Source organism: Erinaceus europaeus, chromosome 14 (assembly GCF_950295315.1).
Source record: "Erinaceus europaeus chromosome 14, mEriEur2.1, whole genome shotgun sequence".
Taxonomy (NCBI): Eukaryota; Metazoa; Chordata; class Mammalia; order Eulipotyphla; family Erinaceidae; genus Erinaceus; species Erinaceus europaeus.
Window position 1 is genome coordinate 44,117,586 of NC_080175.1, and position 20,932 is coordinate 44,138,517.

General features: G+C 46.8%; 2 protein-coding genes across 4 annotated transcripts in view; both read left to right on the top strand.

Annotated features, from left to right (window-relative positions):
- RAB40B (RAB40B, member RAS oncogene family) overlaps nt 1–2,572 on the top strand; it is a 37,096-nt gene extending 34,524 nt beyond the window's left edge. Inside the window, exon 6 of the mRNA XM_007524448.3 lies at nt 1,535–2,572. Coding sequence (XP_007524510.1) covers nt 1,535–1,803 — 269 coding nt within the window. The 3' untranslated portion in view covers nt 1,804–2,572. The remainder of the gene's footprint in view (nt 1–1,534) is intronic.
- Nucleotides 2,573–9,038: 6,466 nt separating this feature from the next.
- WDR45B (WD repeat domain 45B) overlaps nt 9,039–20,932 on the top strand; it is a 31,807-nt gene continuing 19,913 nt past the window's right edge. For 2 of the 3 annotated variants that reach the window (XM_007524450.3, XM_060171692.1), the window contains exons 1-2: nt 9,039–9,195; nt 17,703–17,777. In XM_007524450.3, the coding sequence (XP_007524512.1) occupies nt 9,129–9,195; nt 17,703–17,777 (142 nt within the window). In that variant the 5' untranslated portion in view covers nt 9,039–9,128. Of the gene's footprint in view, nt 9,196–9,328; nt 9,800–17,702; nt 17,778–20,932 lie in introns of those variants that run through there. The other variant, XM_016188753.2, reaches the window with a different exon arrangement.

Genomic DNA, 20,932 nt, shown 5'->3' on the forward strand with positions numbered 1-20,932 from the left:
GGAATTCCACAGAGCAGAACAGGTCAGACAAGCCTCCTGTCCTGGTGTTATCTGCATGCTGAGGCCACCCAGCACAGTCATGACGTCCTTTCTCTATCTTAACCAGTTCTTCTGGGAACTGGGGAGTTGGATGTCCTAGACCAACTGCTCTCTGTGTATCACTATATCTCTGCCCCTCACAGCATCAGTAGGTTAGAGTTTGGCCTGTTCACAGAAACAGAGTTCTGATCAGTTCTAATTTTTGACTCTACCTTTTTTTTTTTAATTGCCACCAGGGTTATTGCTGGGGCTTGGTGCTGGCACTGCAAATCCATTGCTCCTGGTGGCCATTCCTTCCTCTTTTTCCCCTTCTTCTTTCTTTCTATTTTATTTGATAGGACAGAGAGAAATTGAGAGGGGAGAGAGAGAGATAGACCTGCAGACCTTCACTGCTCATAAAGTGTCCCTCCTGTAGGTGGGAGCAGGAGCTCAAACCTGGTCCCTGCACATGGTAATGTGTACACTCAATTGGGCACACCACCACCCAGCCCCTGACACTACACTTTATTTCAGGCCAAATTCCTACAACTCAAGGTCCCCTTAACACCCCAGAAATGGGGATTCATTCATACTGGCACTAACGCTGTGTTACCTGGAGCCCTTCTCTGCAGTAGGGTGCACTGTACACTGCTGGGTATCAAGCAGTAATGCTGTCTTCCTTTTTCTGAAAACCTCAGATGTAGGACTGTGCAGTAGCACACCTGGTAAAACACACAAATTCCTATGTATAAGGATCCAGGTTCAAGCCCTCAATCCTTACTTGCAGGGGGAAGCTTTATGACTGGTGAAGCAGTGCTGCAGGTCTCTCTCTCTCTCTCTCTCTCTCTCTCCCTCTGCCCTCTAAGTTTCTCCTTTAAAAAAGAAAGATAGGGAGAGGGAGGAAAGGAGGGAGAGGGAGAGAGAGAGAGAGATAGAACAAAGGAAGGAAGGAAGGAAGGAAGGAAGGATGGAAGGAAAGAGTAGGGGGCAGGAGGTAGTGTGTTTGGTTGAATACACATTACCATGCGCAAGGACGCAGGTTTGAGCTCCCATTCCCCACCTGCTAGGGGGAAGTTTCACAAGTGGTGAAGTAGTACTGCAAGTTTCCTTCTTCCTCTCCCTCGCCCTCGCCCTCGCCCTTGCCCTCTCTCTCCTTCTCCCTCTCTTCCAGTCTCCTTCTCTTCCCCATCTTCCCCTTCCTTCTTGATTTCTCTCTGAGTCTATCCAATAATAAATAAGAGAGAAAGAGAGCAAGCTGATAGCCCTTCCAGGGTGTGTATGTGGGGTGGGGCAGACCTCTCTGGACAGTTCTGATGCCAAGGGGAAGGTAGTAGGGCTCTCAATTTTGGGGGCAAGTGGGAGTCAAGGTGGTGGAAGCCAGACTGTGCTCTTGGGTGCTGCTGTGGGCTTGGGGGGAGATGGCTCAGCTGTGACTCTGAGTGTCACTACATGGGCCTTGTGGTGAAATGGGTCTAGATAGCTTGGGCTAAGTACCATTTCCTTTTTCTCCCCCAAGTCCTGAGCCTGCAGGACCTGTGCTGCCGTGCAGTGGTGTCCTGCACGCCAGTACACCTGGTGGACAAGCTGCCACTTCCCATGGCCCTGCGCAGCCATCTCAAATCCTTCTCCATGGCCAACGGCTTGAATACCAGGATGATGCACGGCCGCTCCTACTCTCTGGCTTCGGGCTCTACCCATAAGAGGAGCAGCCTCCGCAAAGCCAGGGTCCGGGCACCCCAGAGCCCCCCCAGGCACTGTGCCCGGGGCAGCTGCAAGGTCTCCTAGGGAGGCCCAGTTTCCCTGGGAAAAACTGTCCTGTCTGAAGGGCCATGTTATCTCTCAAACAAAACCCTCCACCTGCCTGACTTGGGGGTTCCTCCATGGATGTGCATGAAGCTCTCTTTTGCAACATTTATTTATAACGGGAGGACCTCTACACCACTCTTGATAACATGAAGTTCTGAATGTTATGTATCTCCTGGTTGTTGTACAGCACTTCCCTTCAAATGCCTGATTTTATAAGAATGGTGACGTGCATGTGATGACTGCAGAGGCAAAGGACTCTGGGAGCAACGGCAGAAGAGCAATAGGAGTCACCGAACCCTAAGCAAGGCCTTTTTTCTTTCTTTCTTTTTTTTCTGGTAAACCTTTTTATTGTCAAAGCACTACTTTCTATAATAAGATGCTGCTGTAGGTGCATTTGAGGGGGGAGGGTGCACACAGCTCTGTCCAGCTTGTGGGAAGCAAATTTGATAACGTTTTTTGCTATGTAATTTAGTACATTTTGGGGATCCCTATGTGATTTATATGCCTATTTTTCTGTAAATCTACATTTTTTCTTTTCTTTTTTGTACAGGATGATCCACAAGTTATGAAACAAAGGGGGAAAACAATGCCAAAGATATCTCTAGTTATGCTGAACACAGACATTGGTGTAATGGGCCCAGAGCTGCCAGAAATAGCATACTGGGCGCTGGATTAGCGAGGGATGGAATCAACTCTGTTACTTAGGGAGATGCTTCTGAACAATAAAGCAGATGTGTGTTTCTGGGTAGGGCGGTTGGCTGGTTCTCTCTGATTCCTTTTACTTCATCACCAGTGTCAGCTGCCACATGTTAGTGCTAGTGGCTCCAGTGAAAGGTGTCACCTGCTGAGAAAGGGTCCCCTCTCTTGAAAAGAAAGGCAGAAGCAGAAAAGATTAGGTTAGGGGCTCACAAACAAGTGCCCCTGGAGGTAGTGCTGGCATTGCTCTTGGTCGTGGAAGAGCTCACACTGTCACATGTGTCCCTCTGTGGTGAGGACCTTCGGTCACCACAGGTGACATTTAAATGTGCTTGGACTTGCATGGAACCTGGGCAGTGGCTTCACTTCCTGCCTGCAGTGGCTTGGTGTCTCTGTGGCATCTAGAGGTCACAGTGAAGTCCTAAAAACTGGACTCACCAGGTAAAGCACATGTGCAAGACCCATGTTCAAGTCCCCAGCTGCCTAGACTGGAGTCTAATTCGAGCAGGCTATCACACAAGGAAAGAAGCCATACTTCGTAGTGGAAAGTGCTATATACTAAGTCCATGCAGCACTTCGGAGCCATCAAACTCTGGGGCTGGGGGATGCTCACCAGATGAGCACCTGCCTAGCTGTGCATGGGATTCTGGATATGAGCCCTGGCACCAACAAGAGAACTACAGATGGTAGTGGAAAGCATTCACTTAACCATGTGCAAGAACCTGGGTTTGAGTGGAAGTGGCAGAGTAGACGCTTCAAGAGTGGTATAGTAGTGCTATGGTGTCTCCTCTCTGTCTCTCTCTGCTCCTCTCTGCCTTTCATCCTCTATCTGAAAACAAACAGCCCACCGGGAGTGATGGAATCATGTAGGCATGAAGCCCTAGTAAAGCCTGGGAACAAGGAAAATAAATCCTGATCACAATGTATTAAGTACAAGGATGCGTACTTCAGTGGTGGGTATGCAGAAGATGTAAAATGAACCGGAAAGATAACCACACTCAACCTGTTATGTTCTCCTGTTTGGCCTCACTGCTGGCAAAACCCAGAGTACAAACACAAATGCCAGATTTTATCCTAGATGTTTGCAGTTCCCTTCTCACTCATTTTAATGCAAAAGGCATTAGGTACAGTCACGTCTTTAGCTGTGAAATGCCTGCACTGTGGGATGATTTCCTACACAGAAGTGATGACAAAAGTGAGGCGTTATCTAGGCAAATACTGAACCTGGAAAACAGGTTACAGACTGATGATATTTAGCCAAAGGGAGACCACAGCTGGTGCTTCTCTTCATCATAGTAAACTTGCACTTGGGAAGCAAACAGTATTGAGCAAACCCTATGCACATTGACGGTCTTGGGGGGGGGAGTGGCCTGTACCCCCATGATTGAGAAAGCCGAGGCTCCGTGCTCATTCTGTCTGATACAACTTCCTTAAGACCTTCCCACCTCGGGCCCCAGCCCTTCCTGAGGTTATTCTCAACACTATGGGAGGGTAAGGACCAAGCAGAGCAGATTTGTTGAAGCCGAGTAAAGTTTCAGATGGGGCAGCGAGGGCTGGGGGTGGGGGGCCCCTCCTAGAGCTTCTCTTGGGCAGGGGAGTAGCCTGGCACACAGAAGTGAACTGTATCCTGGACTAATCCTGCCCCATTGCCTCCTTGACTCTGTTTCGGTGTAGGGCCAGTGTTTCAGTCTGTGCCCCCTCTCTTTATATTTGTTTTTTTTTTTAAGATTTATTTATTTATGAGAGAATCAGAGCATCACTCTGGCATCTGCAGTGCTAGGGACTGAACCTGGGATCTCATGCACACCAGTTCTGTACTCTACCCACTGAGCCACCTCCCCAGTTGTGTGTGCCTCTGCTCTTTAGACCTCCTATCCTCACATACCTTTTTCTGGCTGACTCCTGCTGATCATCTTTTAAAATATATATTTTTGGGAGTTGGGCCGTAGCGTAGCAGGTTAAGCACACATGGTGCAAAGTGCAAGGAACACATAAAGATCCCGGTTCGAGCCCCCAGCTCTCCACCTGCAGGAGAGTCGCTTCAAAGGTGATGAAGCAGGTCTGCAGGTGTCTCTCTTTCTCTCTCCCTCTCTGTCTTCCCCTCCTCTCTCTATTTCTCTCTGTCCTAGCTAACAATGATGACATCAGTAACAACAACAATGATAACTACAACAATAAAAAATAAATAAAAATCAGTAATAAATAAAAACAAAAATAAAATGTTTTTTTAATTTATTATTGGATAGAGACAGAGATAAATTGAGTGTGGAAGGGGAGAGGGGGAGAGAGAGAGAGAACTGCAGCCCTGCTTCACACCATTCATGAAGCTTTCCCCCTGCAGGTGGGGACCAGGGGGCTTGAACCTGGGTCCTTGTGCATTATAATGTGTGCACTTAACTAGGTGCACCACTGCTGCCTGGCCCCTCCTGCTGATCATCTTCAGCATTTAATCCTTTCCTCTCCCTCCTTCTGTGTAGAACTCAAAGTTCCCCCTCTTATCCAATAGGCTTGTCATTCATAATTAAATCAATAATAGTAATAAAAATTCAGAGCAATACTGCTGCTCCCATTCTCCCTACATCAGCATGCAGATCTGTGGCCCGGTTGTGGTGACTTGCTACGACAAGCAAGGCTTTGTAGTACCTTTGCACAATGTGATCCATTGCACTAAAAATTATTTAAGAACCTTTGGGAAAAAGTCATCAGTAGTAAAGTTGGACTTTACAACTTGAGGTCCTGAGTTTGATGCTAAGGTATGTTCATGTCCACTCCTGTCATCTCTGGGGCACCAGGAAGACTGCAAAATCTGTTGCACGCATAGCCAGCTGATATGCTCCTTCAGACAGGACAGCTGTGGGGATGAGGCTGGCAGCATGGGACAAAGGCAAGATGTTTGCGTAGACACAGACTCTGCTAGGTGAGATGGTGGCTACTTCTTACCAGTGACAGCTTTCACCATGGTGCATCCCCTTCCAGATGAGGACTACTGAGTTTAACGTGTGTGCTTAAGCAGGTGCGCCACTGCCTGATCCCTGATTACTGAGTTTAAGTATCCGTCTCAGGCCACATACTCCCTGAGAGCACTGAACATAAAGTATGTTCTCTCTGTCAAATTTACCTGGGTCCCTTTTTTAAATTATTTTTTTTAATATTTATTTTCCCTTTTGTTGCCTTTGTTGTTTTTTATTTTGTTGTAGTTATTGTTGTTGTTATTGATGTTGTGGTTGTCAGATAGGATGGAAAGAAATGGAGAGAGGAGGGGAAGACAGAAAGGGGGAGAGAAAGATAGACACTTACAGACCTGCTTCACCACCTGTGAAGAGATTCCCCTACAGGTGGGGAGCTGGGGGCTCGAACTGGGATCCGTAGGCCAGTCCTTGCACTTTCACCACCTGCACTTAACCCGCTGTGCTACCACCTGGTCCCCCCCCCCCATCCTTTTCAACTCCCTCCTGGCAGACATCAATCACAAGGGCCTTTTCAGGTAAGTCAGCAGTGGCTGTGATGGTCTCAGCAGCACCCCTGCTAGTCTCTGACTGACCTTTAGGCTGCCTCCTCTAGGAGGTATGAAGGCAGGAGCAAAAGGTATGAAGGCTTTGAAGCAATGTAGACTATGCAATTCTCCCTTTGTGCCTTCAGCTTCTTTTCCATGAGGACTCAGAGGCTCCTGAGCCCTTACAACAACAGAAATATACTCAGTTCTGGAGGCCAGGAGTCCAAGAGTCCAAAATGAGGACCATGGGTTTGGTGGTGTGCTTCCTCCAGAGGCTCCGTCTTTCTTCCTTCTAGCTCCTAGTGGCCTAAGGGGTGCCCGGACTGCATCCCTCCAACCTTGGTCTTCATGTGACCTTCCTGTGTGGATCAAGTCTACCCACTTCCTCTCTTTCTTTCCCCCCAAAGTCTGACTTCTTAATGACAATGAGAGGGAGAACCAGAGCGTCACTGTGGCACATGTGATGGTGGGGCTCAAACTCAGGATCTTGTGCTTGAGAGACTGGTGGTTTATACACTGTACCACCTCCTGGGCTGCCTCCCCACTTTCATAAAGACAGATATGGCAGCACATCAGGAATGTCCAAAGAACCCAGGCAATCTGGACAATTTCCCCACCTCAGATCCTTTACTTAATCATATCTACAAAGAGCTTTATTCTAAAATAAGGCAACATGGGCAGGTTCCGAGGGTAAACACCAGATAACTTTGATGGCCTGTATCAAACTGTCAGACTGAGAGACTGAAAAACTCACACCAATCCCTTGGCCTATTTCTATTCTTTGTCTCATAGGGAGCTCCATGCCCAGGTACTTCTATTTATCACAGTAAACACCTTTGTTGTTGTCTTTTTTTCTTTCTTTCTTCCTTTCTTTTTCAAATTTTAAATATTTATTTATTTATTCCCTTTTGTTGCCCTTGTTGTTTTATTGTTGTAGTTATTATTGATGTCGTTGTTAGATAGGACAGAGAGAAATGGAGAGAGGAGGGGAAGACAGAGAGGAGGACAGAAAGACAAGACACCTGCAGACCTGCTTCACCGCCTGTGAAGTGACTCCCCTGCAGGTGGGGAGCCGGGGGCTCAAACCGGGATCCTTACACCGGGTCCTTGGCTTTGTGTCATGTGCGCTTAACCCTCTTTCTTCCTTTCTTTTTAACTAGAGCACTGCTCAGCTCCAGTTTATGGTATGGGGGGGTCGAACCTGGGATTTTGGAGCCTCAGGCACAAGAGTATCTTTGCATAACCATTATGCTTTCTAACCCCCGCACCTCTTTCTTCCTTTCTTTCCTTTTGTTTTCTTCCAATCTAAGATAACAGAAAGAGAGAGGGAAAGACAGAGAGAGAGATGGGGAATCGGGCAGTAGCGCAGTGGGTTAAGTGCACATGGGGCAAACTGCAAGGACCTGCGTAATGATTCCTGTTGGAGCCCTGACTCCCCACCTACAGGGGAGTTGCTTCACAGGCGGTGAAGCAGGTCTGCAGGTATCTTTCTCTCCCCCTCTCTGTTTTCCCCTCCTCTTTCCATTTCTCTCTGTCCTAACAACGACGACATCAATAACAATAATAACTACAACAATAAAACAACAAGGGCAACAAAAGGGAATAAATATGTAAAAAGAGACAGACACTACAGGAACTGCTGTGCTCCCATGTGGTGCTAGCAGCTGGAACCTATGCTCATGTGCACAATAAAGTGGGCGCTGTACTGGGTGAGCTGTCTTCTAGTCTAGATGGTCATCTCTTTAATCGGTTAAAAGTAAGTAAGGAGGGGCCAGGTGGTAATGCACCTGGTTGAGTGCACATGTTACTATGTGCAAGGATCTGGGTTCAAGCCCCCAGTTCCCACCTGCAGGTGCAAGTTCTGCAAGCGGTGATGCAGTGCTGCAGGTGTCTCTGTTTCTCTCCCTATCACTTCCTTCCATCTTGAAATCTGGCTGTCTCTTAATAAATTTTTCATCCCTTAGTTTTAACTTTTTAAAAAGCATCTTTATTTATTGGATAGAGACAGCCAGAAATTAAGGGGGATGGAGTGATAGTGAGGGAGAGAGACAGAGAAGACACCTGCAGAGCTGCTTCACCACTGGTAAAGCTTTCCCCTTGCAAGTGGGGACCTGGGGTTCATGTACACTCAACCAGGTGTGCTACCACCCAGCCCCCATATCTGGCTGTCTCTATCCAATAAATCAAGATATTCCAAAAAAATTTTTTTTATATTTATTTTCCCTTTTGTTGCCCTTGCTTTTTTATTGTTGTTGTAGTTATTATTGTTGTTGTTATTGATGTCGTCATTGTTAGCTAGGACCCAGAGAAATAGAGGAGGGAGTCGGGCGGTAGCTCAGCGGGTTAAGCGCAGGTGGCGCAAAGCGCAAGGACTGGCAGAAGGCCCCCGGCTCCCCACCTGCAGGGGAGTAGCCTCACAAGCGGTGAAGCAGGTCTGCAGGTGTTTATCTTTCTCTCCCCCTCTCTGTCTTCCCCTCCTCTCTCCATTTCTGTCCTATCCAACAACGACATCATCATCAACAACAATAATAACTATAACAAGGGCAACAAAGGGAATTTAAAAAAAAATAGAGAGGAGAGAAAGACAGAGAGGAGGAGAGAAAGATAGACACCTGCAGACCTGCTTCACCGCTTGCGAAGCGACTCCCCTGCAGGTGGGGAGCTGGGGGCTCAAACCGGGGTCCTTATGCTGGTCCTTGCACTTGGCGAATCCAAAAATATTTTTAAAATAAGTATTGTTTTTAAAAAAATAAATAAGGAAAAGTCTCTTCCATCTTCTTTAGATTTTATAACTTAGGGGCCCTCACGGGAATTAGTGTGCCTGTGAGCAGCACTTGGCGCCTGACTCTCGAGGCCCCGCCCCCTCGACCTGGCTCAGGCTCCACTCCGAGCCCCGCCCACTGGAACCAGTCCCTTCCCGGCAGGCCCCGCTTTCATACTCGTGATGCTCTGGGCTCTCCCTCCTGCCCTGCCCCTCGCGGGTAAATGCGCTCTGCACTCTTCACTGCGGGCTGCGCGTCCACGCAGTCCTCCCGTCGCTTCCGGCCGCGGCGGCCCCACCGCCGGCCTCGGCTCCCGAGGGCATGCGGCGCTAAGGCGCTGGCCCCGCAGCGCCATGAACCTCCTTCCGTGCAACCCCCATGGCAACGGGCTGCTTTACGCCGGCTTCAACCAGGACCACGGTGAGGCCCTCGGGCGCGGCGGCGCCCCCGACGCCCCTTTCCGCCGGCGCTGGCGGGGAGCCGCCCACCCGCGCGGTCCTCCGGGGCCCGCCGTCCTCGGGGCCGCGAGTGCGGACCGCGCGGCCTTTGACACCGGGCCCTTGAGTGGGGGCCGGGCCGAACCGGGGCGCCGTTCTTACTGCGAGTTCCTGCTGGCCAGGGGACGAGCTCTCCCTTCCGCCCCGGGACTCCCACACCCAGGGGACCTCGCTGCCCTGGGACTCCCCCACCCAGCCCGGGCCCAGCTGGGGTGAAGCGTAGCCCGTCCGAGCGTCTTGGGGAGCTTTTACTGCTCCCGGGCCTGCAGCCCGCCCTGGGGTACTCTGCGGGGTACGGAGGTTTGGGGGACCCTCCTCCCTACGCCCCCCGGGGACGGGACGGTGCTCTTCAGGCACGGCCTCTTCGGAGGTTGGGTTGGTTGTGTTTTGATTGTTAAGAGAAGCAAAGTGGGGGCACCCGACCATAGTGTTGGTAAGGTTTCCGCTTAGATGTTCTTGGACACCACGGAAGGCTACCCGGAGGAGGTGGCCGTGTGCGTGGAGGGGAGCTGCTTGAGGGACTGCAGGTGGGTCGGGCTAAGAGGGCATGTTCGCTACAGACGGCCGCGGGTTGGGGCCATTGGGCTGTAACTGGCCGAAGCTGTGGGGCTTGGGTTTCCCAGGCGGGCCGGGAGGCCCCGGAGTCGTTAGGATGCTCACTGCACATGGAGCCGGCTCCCATGCGAAGCTTTCAGTGAGAAGTGATGGGAAGGTGAGGTGAGGTCCCTGAGCAGACGGTTGGGAAAACAACGTGGGTGGGGGGTGCTGGGGAGACAGCACCCTGCCTGAGGCTCTGGGACCCCAGGCTTAGTCCCCAGCACCACCATCAGCCAGGGCTGAGCAGGGCTGTGGTGTGTCTCTCCACCCCTGTGTGTGTGTGTGTGTTATCTTTCCTTATGTTTCTATTCTTTCTCATTAAAATAAAATAAATATATTTTCTAAAAAAACAGAAAAGCAGAAAGCTTTGTGGCTCAAGGAGATTTAATGTGAAATAATTTAATGCGATTTGCCCAAGAAGGGAGCGACGCTTGTGCTATTTTATGAGGGTTTGTCAAGAATTGTTTTGAAAACACGGCTTTGGTTTGTGATATATCGCGATTGGTGGGGAAATGACTTTATTTTTGTAAAATGAACTCACTTCATTGTAACGACTTGTAAGAAGTTTACAGTGTTGAGAGGGACTTAAGCTTCAGGTTGGTGGGTTAAAGCACTTTATAAACCAGGGAGTTGTTTATTTCACTGCAGTTTTACAGATAGAAATATTTTTCTGTGCTAGATCCTCGCTCATGCATAATTTCACCACTCCTGGGCCTACATTTCCATTGTTTTATGTCCAGGAGAGAAGTAGAGATACTACAGCACTGCTCCACCATCAGTGGAACCTCCCCCGTTCCTGTATGTACCCTCGGAGATCAGTTTTTTAAGTCTTTAACTTTCATTAGTGATTTAATCATGATTAACAAAATTGTAAGATAATAGGGGTATAATTCCATACAGTTCCCACCACCAAAGTTCTGTGTCCCATCTCTTCCATTGGAAGCTTCCCTATTTTTATATCCCTCTGTACATGGACACATGTGGGTGGACCCACACCTCCAGCCTGTTTGTGTCTTTCTCTAGTGGGGTAGGGCTTTAGAGAGGTGAGACTTCAGGACATGCAGGTCAGGTCTTCTGCCCAGGGGAGTCAGGATGGTATCATAGAAGTCGGGCGGTGGAGCAGCGGGTTAAGCACACATGGTGTAAAGCACAAGGACCCGAGTAAGGATCCCGGTTCGAGCCCACCTGCAGGGGAGTCACTTCACAAGCGGTGAGACAAGTCTGCAGGTGTCCATCTTTCCCTCCTCTCTCCATTTTCTCTGTCCTGTCCAACAACAACAGACAACAATAATAACTACAGCAATAAAACAAGGGCAACAGAAGGGAATAAATAATAAAAGAATTGTCTGCAATTTAGTGCCTATGGGAGTCGTGCAGTATCGCAGCAGGTTAAGCACAGGTGGTGTAAAGCACAAAGACCAGCACAAGGATCCTGATTCAAGCCCCTGGCTCCCCACCTGCAGGGGAGTTGCCTCACAAGCAGTTAAGTAGGTCTTCAGGTATCTATCTCTCCCCCTTGGTCTTTCCCTCCATTTATTTCTGTCCTATCCAATGTCGACAATAATAACAACAATAAAACAAGGGCAACAAAAGGGAATATATAAATAAAAATTTAGTGCCTGAAAGGTGGTAAGATACAAAGCAGGACAAAGTAATAAACAGGAACCCAAAGGTATGAATAGAACGTATGAAAATAGGGCTCTTCAGGTAAGACAAAGCTAAGAAGTCTATTTTAGGTATGTTCCAAGGGGCCCATGACTAGTAATTTTTGCCTGAGCCTGATAGGTAACATGCAGGCAGGATAAAATATTGTTTGGGAAGATGGTGTCAGAATTTAGAATAGGTCTAGAAAGCTGGATTAGGGCAGAGAGTAGCTCTCAAACATGAAGAGAATATGTAAATACTATTAACTGTTTACTCTGCTGATCTGATCTAGGGCCCCATACTTGAAAATCTTTTTTGTCTTCTGCCACCAGGATTATCACTAGGGCTTGGTGTCTGCGCAGTGACTTCATCGCTGTTGGAGCCATTTTCTTTTCTTTCTAATAGAGACAAATAGGAAGAAGGGAAGAGATAAAGAGATGCATCTGCAGCACTGCTTCACCCCTTGTGAAGTTCTCCCCTGCAGGTGGGAACTTGCATCGGGGTCCTTGTGCATTACCATGTGTGCACTGTGATGGGCTGGGGAGGTGGCAGAGTAGTACATCAGTGCATGAGTGAAGCTCTGGCTTTGCTTCCTGTCTTCATGTAGAATATCAGCAGTGCTCTGTCTGTCTGTCTGTCTTACTGAAATGATTTAAAATGAAATAAGAGCTGCCCAGGAGGTGGTGCAGTGGCTAGACCTTTGAGCTTAAAAGTTAAGATCCCAGGTTAGATGCCTGATGTCATGTGTGCTAGACTGATGGTCTGGTTTCTTTAGAGAATTATATAAGAGGGAATCGGGTGGTAGCTCAGTGGGTTAAGCACGGGTGGTGCAAAGTGCAAGGTTTGGCATAAGGATCCCGGTTCGAGCCCCTGGCTCCCCACCTGCAGGGGAGTCACTTCGCAGGTGGTGAAGCAAGCCTGCATGTGTCTATCTTTCTCTCCCCTTGTCTGTCTTCCCCTTTCTCTCTGTCCTATCCAACAACAGCAACATCAGTAAAACAATAACTACAACAATAAAACAAGGGCAACAAAAGGAAATAAATATTCACAAAGAGAAAATTATATAAGAACATTTGCCCATAATTTTAAACTGTTCCAACTTGGGCTTACCCTCTCCCAGAGATAACTTGCAATACAGTGTTGACATGCACATTTCTAGAATTGTACCAACTAGCTTTTTAATTTTTATTATTATTATTTTTTAATATTCCCTTTTGTTGCTCTTGTTATATTGTTGTAGTTATTACTGTTACTGATGTCTGTTGGATAGGACAGAGATAAATGGAGAGAGGAGGGGGATGCAGAGGGGAAGAGAAAGATAGACACCTGTAGACCTGCTTCACCGCCTGTGAAGTGACTTCCCTTGCAGGTGGGGGCTCAAACCGATATCCTTACACTGGTCCTTGCACTTTGCGCCACCTGCGCTTAACCCACTGCGCCACTGCCCAACTCCTGCTTTTTTATTCTTTTAATGTGATACTGGGGAATGAACTGAGGTCCTCACTCCTGCACTCTCTAGCCCAGCTTTTTATTTCTACTTATTTTTTACTTTACATACTGAGAGAGACAGGAGACACCAAAGTACTGTTCCCCAGACCATGTTTCCCTTTGGTGCTGCTCATGGTGCTCTGTTGTGCTTGTGATAGAATCCACAGCATTGTGTGTAGTGAGGCCTTCACTCTGTCCACTGAGCTATCTCCTTTTGCCCTAACATTCTTTCTGTTCCCTTGGAAGTGTCTGAGGAGGTATACCTTCTCCTTTTCTGACTGGACAAGACCTGAGGCCACTGGTTGACTTCCATGTTCCCCTCATCTGTGGGGAAAATTTTTGTTAAAATATATTAGGATTATAGCTTAGCATTTCTCTCTTCTTCCTTCCTTTCTCTCTTTCTTCCTTTCTTTCTTTCTTAGACATTAGGTTGGTTGGAGATCGCTCACCGGGTCATACTCTACCATGCACAAGGGCCTGCTTTTCAAACTTCCAGCCATCATGCACCCTTGCTTGGGGGAGCTCCACATAGGGTGGAGCAGTGCTGTGCTTTCTCTTCTTCCCCTGTCCCTGACCCTTTGTTTGAAAAAAGATACAGGAGCTCTGTACTGAGATGGTGCACACATGAAGCCCCAGTGAAGACTCTGGTGGCAAAAAGAAGAAAGCCAAGATGAAAAGACCCTTAACCACTTTAGAAAGTGCATTTCAATTTTTTTGTGTTTGTAATACCATTTCTTCACATTTCATTGACGTAGCACAAACATCTAAGTGTTTTTCATTAATTTTTCAAACTACAGACTCAAGACTAGAGTCACATCTTTTTTATATTTATTTATTTTCCCTTTTGTCCTTGGTTTTATTGTTGTTGTAGTTGTTGTTATTGATGTCATCATTGTTAGATAGGACAAAGAGAATTGGAGAGAGGAGAAGACGGGGAAAGAAAGACAGACACTGGGAGTCGGGCAGTAGTGCAGCGGGTTAAGCACACGTGGTGCAAAGCTCAAGGACCGGTGTAAGCGACTCCTCAGCAGGTGGGGAGCCAAGGGGATCCCTATGCCGGTCCTTGCACTTTGCTCCATATGCACTTAACCTGCTGCGCTACTGCCCGACTCCCTAGAGTCACATCTTAATACAAAAAAAAAAAAAAAAAAAAAACCAAACATCTGCCTTACAGGCTCCAGGCAACTTTTATTTATTTATTTTGCCTCCAGGGTTATCACCGGGGCTCGGTGACTGCATTATGAATCCATTGCTCCTGGATGCCATTCTTCCCACTTTATTGCCCTTGTTGTCACCCTTGTTGTTATTGTTATTTTTGTTATAGCTGTTGTGTTGGATAGGACAGAAAAATCGAGAGGAGGGGAAGACAGAGGGGGAGAGAAAGACACCTGCAGACCTGGTATGCTTGAGTGCTCAGAGAGAACTTGCGGGGCTTGATCACTGGCAGAGGGCTGTGAGTGCCTTTGCTAATGCCTGGGTCAGAAACACACCCTGCCTGGCTGCTAGATGGAACAGGTTAGCCAGACCTTCAGGGAGTCGATACAGACAGACTATGACCCACATAGTCAATGACTGCCACCTCTCCAGATTCAAAGGAGGTCTCGAAACTTTACATCAGGCTCAACCTGACGCTGTTGACTGGCTACGGAAGAAGGGCAAACGCTAGAAGAAGAAGGGAGTCGATACCTGCAGTGGTGGACTATAAACCTTTTTCTTTTTAAGGAAAGAAGGAAACTGAACATAGGGTGATGGGGAATATCTTGATTGATAAGAGTGCAGAACTTGTAGACCTGGGGCTCCCAGTTTGATATCTGGTGCTGTGTGTACTGGCATGGCACTATTTATTTGTTTATTTTTTTTTTTTTAAGATTTTATTTATTTATGAGAAAGATAGGAGAGAGAAAGAACCAGACATCATTCTAGCATGTCTGCTGCCGGGGATCGAACTCAGGACCTCACGCTTGAGAGTCCAAAGCTTTACCACTGCGCCACCTCCCGGACCACGGCATGGTACTCTTGATCTCTCTCTCTCTCTCTCTCTCATGTGGAACGCACGTAAAATCACTAAAATCGGGTGTCTGGCGGTAGCGCAGTGGGTTAAGTGCACATGGAACAAAACACAAGGGTCCGGCATAAGGATCCCAGTTCGAGTCCCCAGCTCCCCACCTGCAGGGGTGTTGCCTCACAAGCGGTGAAGTAGGTCTGCAGGTGTCTGTCTTTCTCTCCTCCTCTCTGTCTTCTCCATTTCTCTCTGTCCTATCCAACAACATCTATGGCAACAATAACGACAAGGGCAACAAAATGGGAAAAAATAGCCTCCAGGAGCAGTGGATTTGTAGTGCAGGCACTGAGCCCTAGTGATAACCCTGAAGACAAAAAAAAAAATCACTAAAATGTGTATTTCTTTTCTTTCTTTCTCTCTATTTTTATTTTTAAAGAAACTGAGCACAGGTCTAGGGAGCTAGCTCAACCTGCTAGAGAACCAGCTTGCATGCCTAGGCCCTAGAGCCATGGGTTTAGTTCCTGGCATCATGTTATTCAGAGCCGAGCAGTCCTTTGGTCGATTCCTTCCTCTTTCATAATATATATTTTTGGGGAAAAAACAAAAACGGAACACATCCATCTAGCTGCCAGCCACCCTTCTGTTAGCCAGCGCAGTGTAAGTCCCTGTGGCATAAATAGTACCTTTTGTGGGTATGCTCTATTGCTAAGCTACTGCCTGACCCCTGGGTTTTTAGCTTTGTCTCTGGCATTATTGATAAACATCATGCTGTGAGGTTTTCCCCATGTTGTTGCCCTTGTTTTATTGTTGTTGTTATTGATGTCATTATTGTTGGATAGGACAGAGAGAAGTCGAGAGGAGGGGAAGATGGGGAGAGAAAAATATTTACCTGCAGACCTGCTTCACTGCTTGTGAAGTGACCCTCCCCATAGGTGGGGAGCAGGGGGCTCAAACCAGGATCCTTAACCCAGTGTGCTACCACCTGACCCCCAAAAAATTATTTTAATGAGAGAGATACCGAGTGAGAGAGACCAGAACACTGCTCAGCTCTGGCTTATGGTGGTAGGGATTGAAACTAGGAGTAGGGCTGGAGCACAGTGGGTTAAGCCTAAGGATCCTGGTTCAAGCCCCCAGCTCCCCACCTTCAGGAGCGTCGATTCACAAGCGGTGAAGCAGGTCTGCAGGTATCTATCTCTCTCTCCTCCTCTCTGTCTTCCCCTCCTCTGTCCAATTCTTTCTGTCCTATCCAACAACAACAACATCAGTAACAACAACAATAATAACTACAATTAAAAAAACAAGGGCAACAAAAGGGAATAAGTAAATAAAATAGCATTAAAAAAAAAAGAAACTAAGATCTCAGAGCAGCGCTAGGCATGAAAGTCTTTACATAGCCATGATGCTATCTCACCTGCCTTAAAGATAAATTAATATGTATGCAAGGGCTCAGGAGATAGCTCACCCAGTACAGCGTGTGCCTTTTCATGTATGAGGCCGTGTGTTCAAGCCCCAACACCACATGAGAGCACCATGGCACTGGGAGAGCTCGATCAGTGGTGGAGTGGTACTTTGGTGTGTCTCATGTTCCACTCCATGTCCCAGTAGCAAAAAGAAAAAATGGGTCTAGGAGGTCACTCAGTAGTACTAGTACTATGCTTAAGATCCCTGTGTTCATTCCCCTACACCGTATTAAAAAGTGTGTTTCAATGAACTACTGCTTAGCTATCAAATATGGTGGGTTCGTGGTCCAGGAGGAGGTGCAGTGAATAAAGCACTAGACTCTCAGGCATGAGGTCCCAAATTCAATCCCTGGCAGCATATGTACCAGAGTGATGTCTTGTTCTTTCTCTTTCTCCTCCTCTTTCTCAATAATAAGTAAAATCTTTAAAAATTATATATGGTGGATTCACCTTCACTTCATCTTGGGTGGAGCTTGAAGGAATCATGTTAAGTGAGATCAGCCAGAAAGAGAAGGATGAATATGGGATGATCCCACTCATGGACAGAAGTTGAGAAATAAGAACAGAAGGGAAAACAAAGCAGAACCTGGTCTGGGTTTGGTGTATTGTACTAAAATAAAGGACTTGGGGTGGGGGGAGGTGGCCTCAGTCCTAGAGCATGGTGGTGGAGGAGGACCCAGGTGAGAAGCTAAAGTGTTGTGTAGAAAACAGACATGTTACACATGTAGCAATTACTGTATTTACTGTTTATTGTAAACCACTAATTCCCCCACCCCCAAAATGTGTGTGTGTGTCCATCCAGGAGATAGCTCACTCCATAAGCAAACACATTACCATGCTCAAAGATCCAGAGCCACTGGGCTTCAAACTTGGGGTAGATGTCACCCTTGAGAGAAAGGAAACAGATTCCTGTCTTATTTCTAGGAAGCAAAGTTTGATTCTTGTGTTCAGATTGCATGGGATCAGTAACACAGAGAAGGACTTAGACCCAGAATAAGTTGTTACAGTAAGTAATGTAGCACTTTTTCCTCTTGCTGCTAGGGATCAAACTCAGGGTGTCAAAGACACAAAGCTCTCTACCACTTGTGCCTGACCATATGTATGCTTTACCAAGCGTGCCACCAGTCCCTAGGAAACTAGGTCCTTTTCTAGGTCCTTTTCTAGGTCCCTCATTCCTGTTGTATGCCTGGAGTCTTGAGCTGAAACCTCACATTAATGTGTCTGTCTCTCACACTGTAGGATGCTTTGCGTGTGGGATGGAAAATGGATTCCGTGTCTATAACACTGATCCGCTGAAAGAAAAAGAAAAACAAGGTAAGAAGCCATTGGCACTTTCTGGTTTCTTGTTCATCCCTCAGAGTCAAAAATGTTCTCTTCACCCAGCATTTCCTCTGGGTTTCCCAAGTTCTTCATCCACACTTGACTGCCAGTGTCACACGTTCTAGTGCTGATCTCATGCTGGGAGAGATGGGGGACATTCTTATGTAAGCAGGTGAGGGCTGCTGACTCCTAAGCCTGCTGGTTGCTGGTTGGTGCTGTACTGTGCCAGGAAGTAGGGGAAGATGATGACTCAGCCTCATTAGCCACTCAGCAAGTGGAAGTGAGAGCTGGCCAGTGTGAGCACAGCCCTGGCCTGACCTTCACTGCCCAGAGTCCTTGTAAATCTAATTTCACAGATGTGGATGATGAGAAATGGAAAGACTGAGTTGGAGGAGGGTACTGGGCATGTACACTACTAAATTCATGTACAACCATCACTGTCATCTGTCTCCAGAATGCTTTATCTTGCAAAACTGAAGCTCTGTTCCCATCCCTCAGCTCAGGCACTGAGGAGTCTACTTTCTGTATCTGTGGGTTTGACTCCTCTGGTTCCCCTCATCTGCACACTGTTTCTCCTTCTATATCTGTTAAGTTAGAATCACTTTGAGATAGCTTTTTTAAAGCTAGATATTTTCCTTAATTTTCTCAGAAACCAATATGGTGAACTTTAGAAATGTCTTTCATAGTTATTGTTGGACAGGGAGAAGCTGGTTCTTAATCTTCAAAAGACTCTTAATTTTTGAAGACTTTGTTTCATCCCTGGTCCTTTGCTATATCTTCACTGTCTTGAGAGTCATTGCAGACTGTTGGGGTTAAGGTGGACAGACTTGCTCTGCAACATGAATTACTCAGAATTGGATTTGCCTCTCTGAGCCCCAAACTTCTCATTGAGAGATTTGATCTTTGCCATGGACATTGAGAAACCTACTGTCATTTTCCTTTTAACATAGTGAGTATTTGAAGTTGAGGCATTCAGACTTAAGTGGAAGAGTTTTTCCAAGTGATTTTTTATTATTTTTTTTTCTTTTAATTTTGCTTTTCCTTTTGTTGCCCTTGTTGTATTGTTGTGTGCTGATTGTTGTTATTGCTGTTGTTGTTATTGATATTGTCGTTGTTGGATAGGACAGAGAGAAATGGAGAGAGGAGGGGAAGACAGAGGGGGAGAGAAAGATAGACACCTGCAGACCTGCTTCACCGCCTGTGAAGCGACTCTTCTGCAGGTGGGGAGCCAGAGGCTTGAACTGGGATCCTTAGGCTGATCCTTGCACTTCGTGCCATGTGCGCTTAATCCACTGCGCTAATGCCTGAACCCACCCACCCCCCTTTTTTTTAACCACCAGGGTTATTGCTGAGACTTGGTGCCTTCATGACTCCACCATCATTTTTTCTTTATTTTTTATTTTTCATAAAAGGTGAGAGAGATAACCTGTAGCACTGCTCCACTACTTATGAAACTCATTTTTCCTCTCCCGCTCTCTTCTCCTCCTTTCTCCCTCTCTCTCTCTCTCCTCCTCTCTTCCTCTTCCTTCCTCTCTTCTCTCTTTCCCTCCCCTCCAACTTCACAGGTGGGAACTGGACACTTGAATCTAGATCTTCATGCATAGTGATATGTGTGTGCTCTCAACCAGGTGCACCACCCCACACATGAATTTTAAAATTCAGTTTGTAACATGCTTTTGAGAAAGATTTTGCCATACCTTAAAGTGAGAATTTTGGCATGTCATCTATTTTATTGCGTTATCTTAAAGTGTCATGTGGCTTGTGTGTGGTTATAGGATACTAAGTCTGAAGTCCAGAGCTAAGTACTTTCCCAGCCAGTTACTACTTTGATTTGTGATGGTAATTGCTGATTAAAAGCTAAATGCTGGGAGTAGGGCGGTAGCACAGCGAGTTAAGCACACATGGCGCAAAGCGCAAGGATCAGCGTAAGGATCCTGGTTCAGCCCTCTGGCTCCTCACCTGCAGGGGAGTCTCTTCACAAGCAGTGAAGCATGCCTGCAGGTGTCTGTCTTTCTCTCCCCCTCTCTGTCTCCCCTCCTCTCTCAATTTCTTTCTGTCCTATCCAACAGCGACATCAATAACAACAATAATAACTACAATAAAACAATAAGGGCAACAAAAGGGAATAAATAAATATTTTTTAAAAGGCCAAATGCTGGGTGACACAGGGGTTGTATAGTGGATAGAGAGCTAGACTTGTAAACATGAGGTCCAGAGTTTAATGTCTGGCATCATATGCACCATGGCAGCCTGGTTCTCTCTCCTTTCTCTCATAAATAAATCTTTTTTAAAAAGTCAGATGCAGAGCAGGAGAGATAGCTTACCTGGTAAGGCACATGCTTTGCTATACTTGTGGCCCAGGATCAAATCCTTACACCACATAGAAAGTGCTGTAGCATCAGAGGAAGCTCTGGTGATGCCTTGTCTCACTTTTCTCCCTCTACCCCACTCTGTTCTCTCTTTTCCTAAATTAAAAAGTGGTTTTTTGGCCCACAGAAACATGAAGAAATATTCCACTTCACTTATGATTAGAGAAATGCAGGCCCTTTGGAAGACAGTATGAAAAAGTATCCTTAAACAAATAAAAATGGAATTACCTTATGATCTAGCAGTACCACTCAGACATTTATCCAGTGGACACTGAAACATTAATTAGTAGAGCCATATGCACCCCTGTGTTGATAGTTGAATTATTCACAATAGCCAGATTTTTTAAAAAAATATTTATTCCCTTTTGTTGCCCTTGTTTTATTGTTGTAGTTATTATTGTTGTTATTGATTCCGTCTTTGTTGGATAGACAAGAGAGAAATAGAGAGAGGAGGGGAGACAGAGAAGGGGAGAGAAAGACCTACAGACCTGCTTCTGTGAAAGGACTCCCCTGCAGGTGGGGAGCGGGGGTCTCAAACTGTTATCCTTACGCCGGTGCTCCCTCACAATAGCCATTTTAAGAATGGAAGCAGCCTAAATGCCTATGGATGGGCGGGGGTAGATAGCATAATGGTTATGCAAAGAGACTGTCACACCTGAGGACTCCCAAGGTTAAGTTCCGGTCAATCACCTGCAGCACCCTAAGCCAGAGCTGATCGGTGCTCTGGTATAAAAAACAAAAAAAAAGAAAGGTTATAGAATATATAGTCCATGGAATACT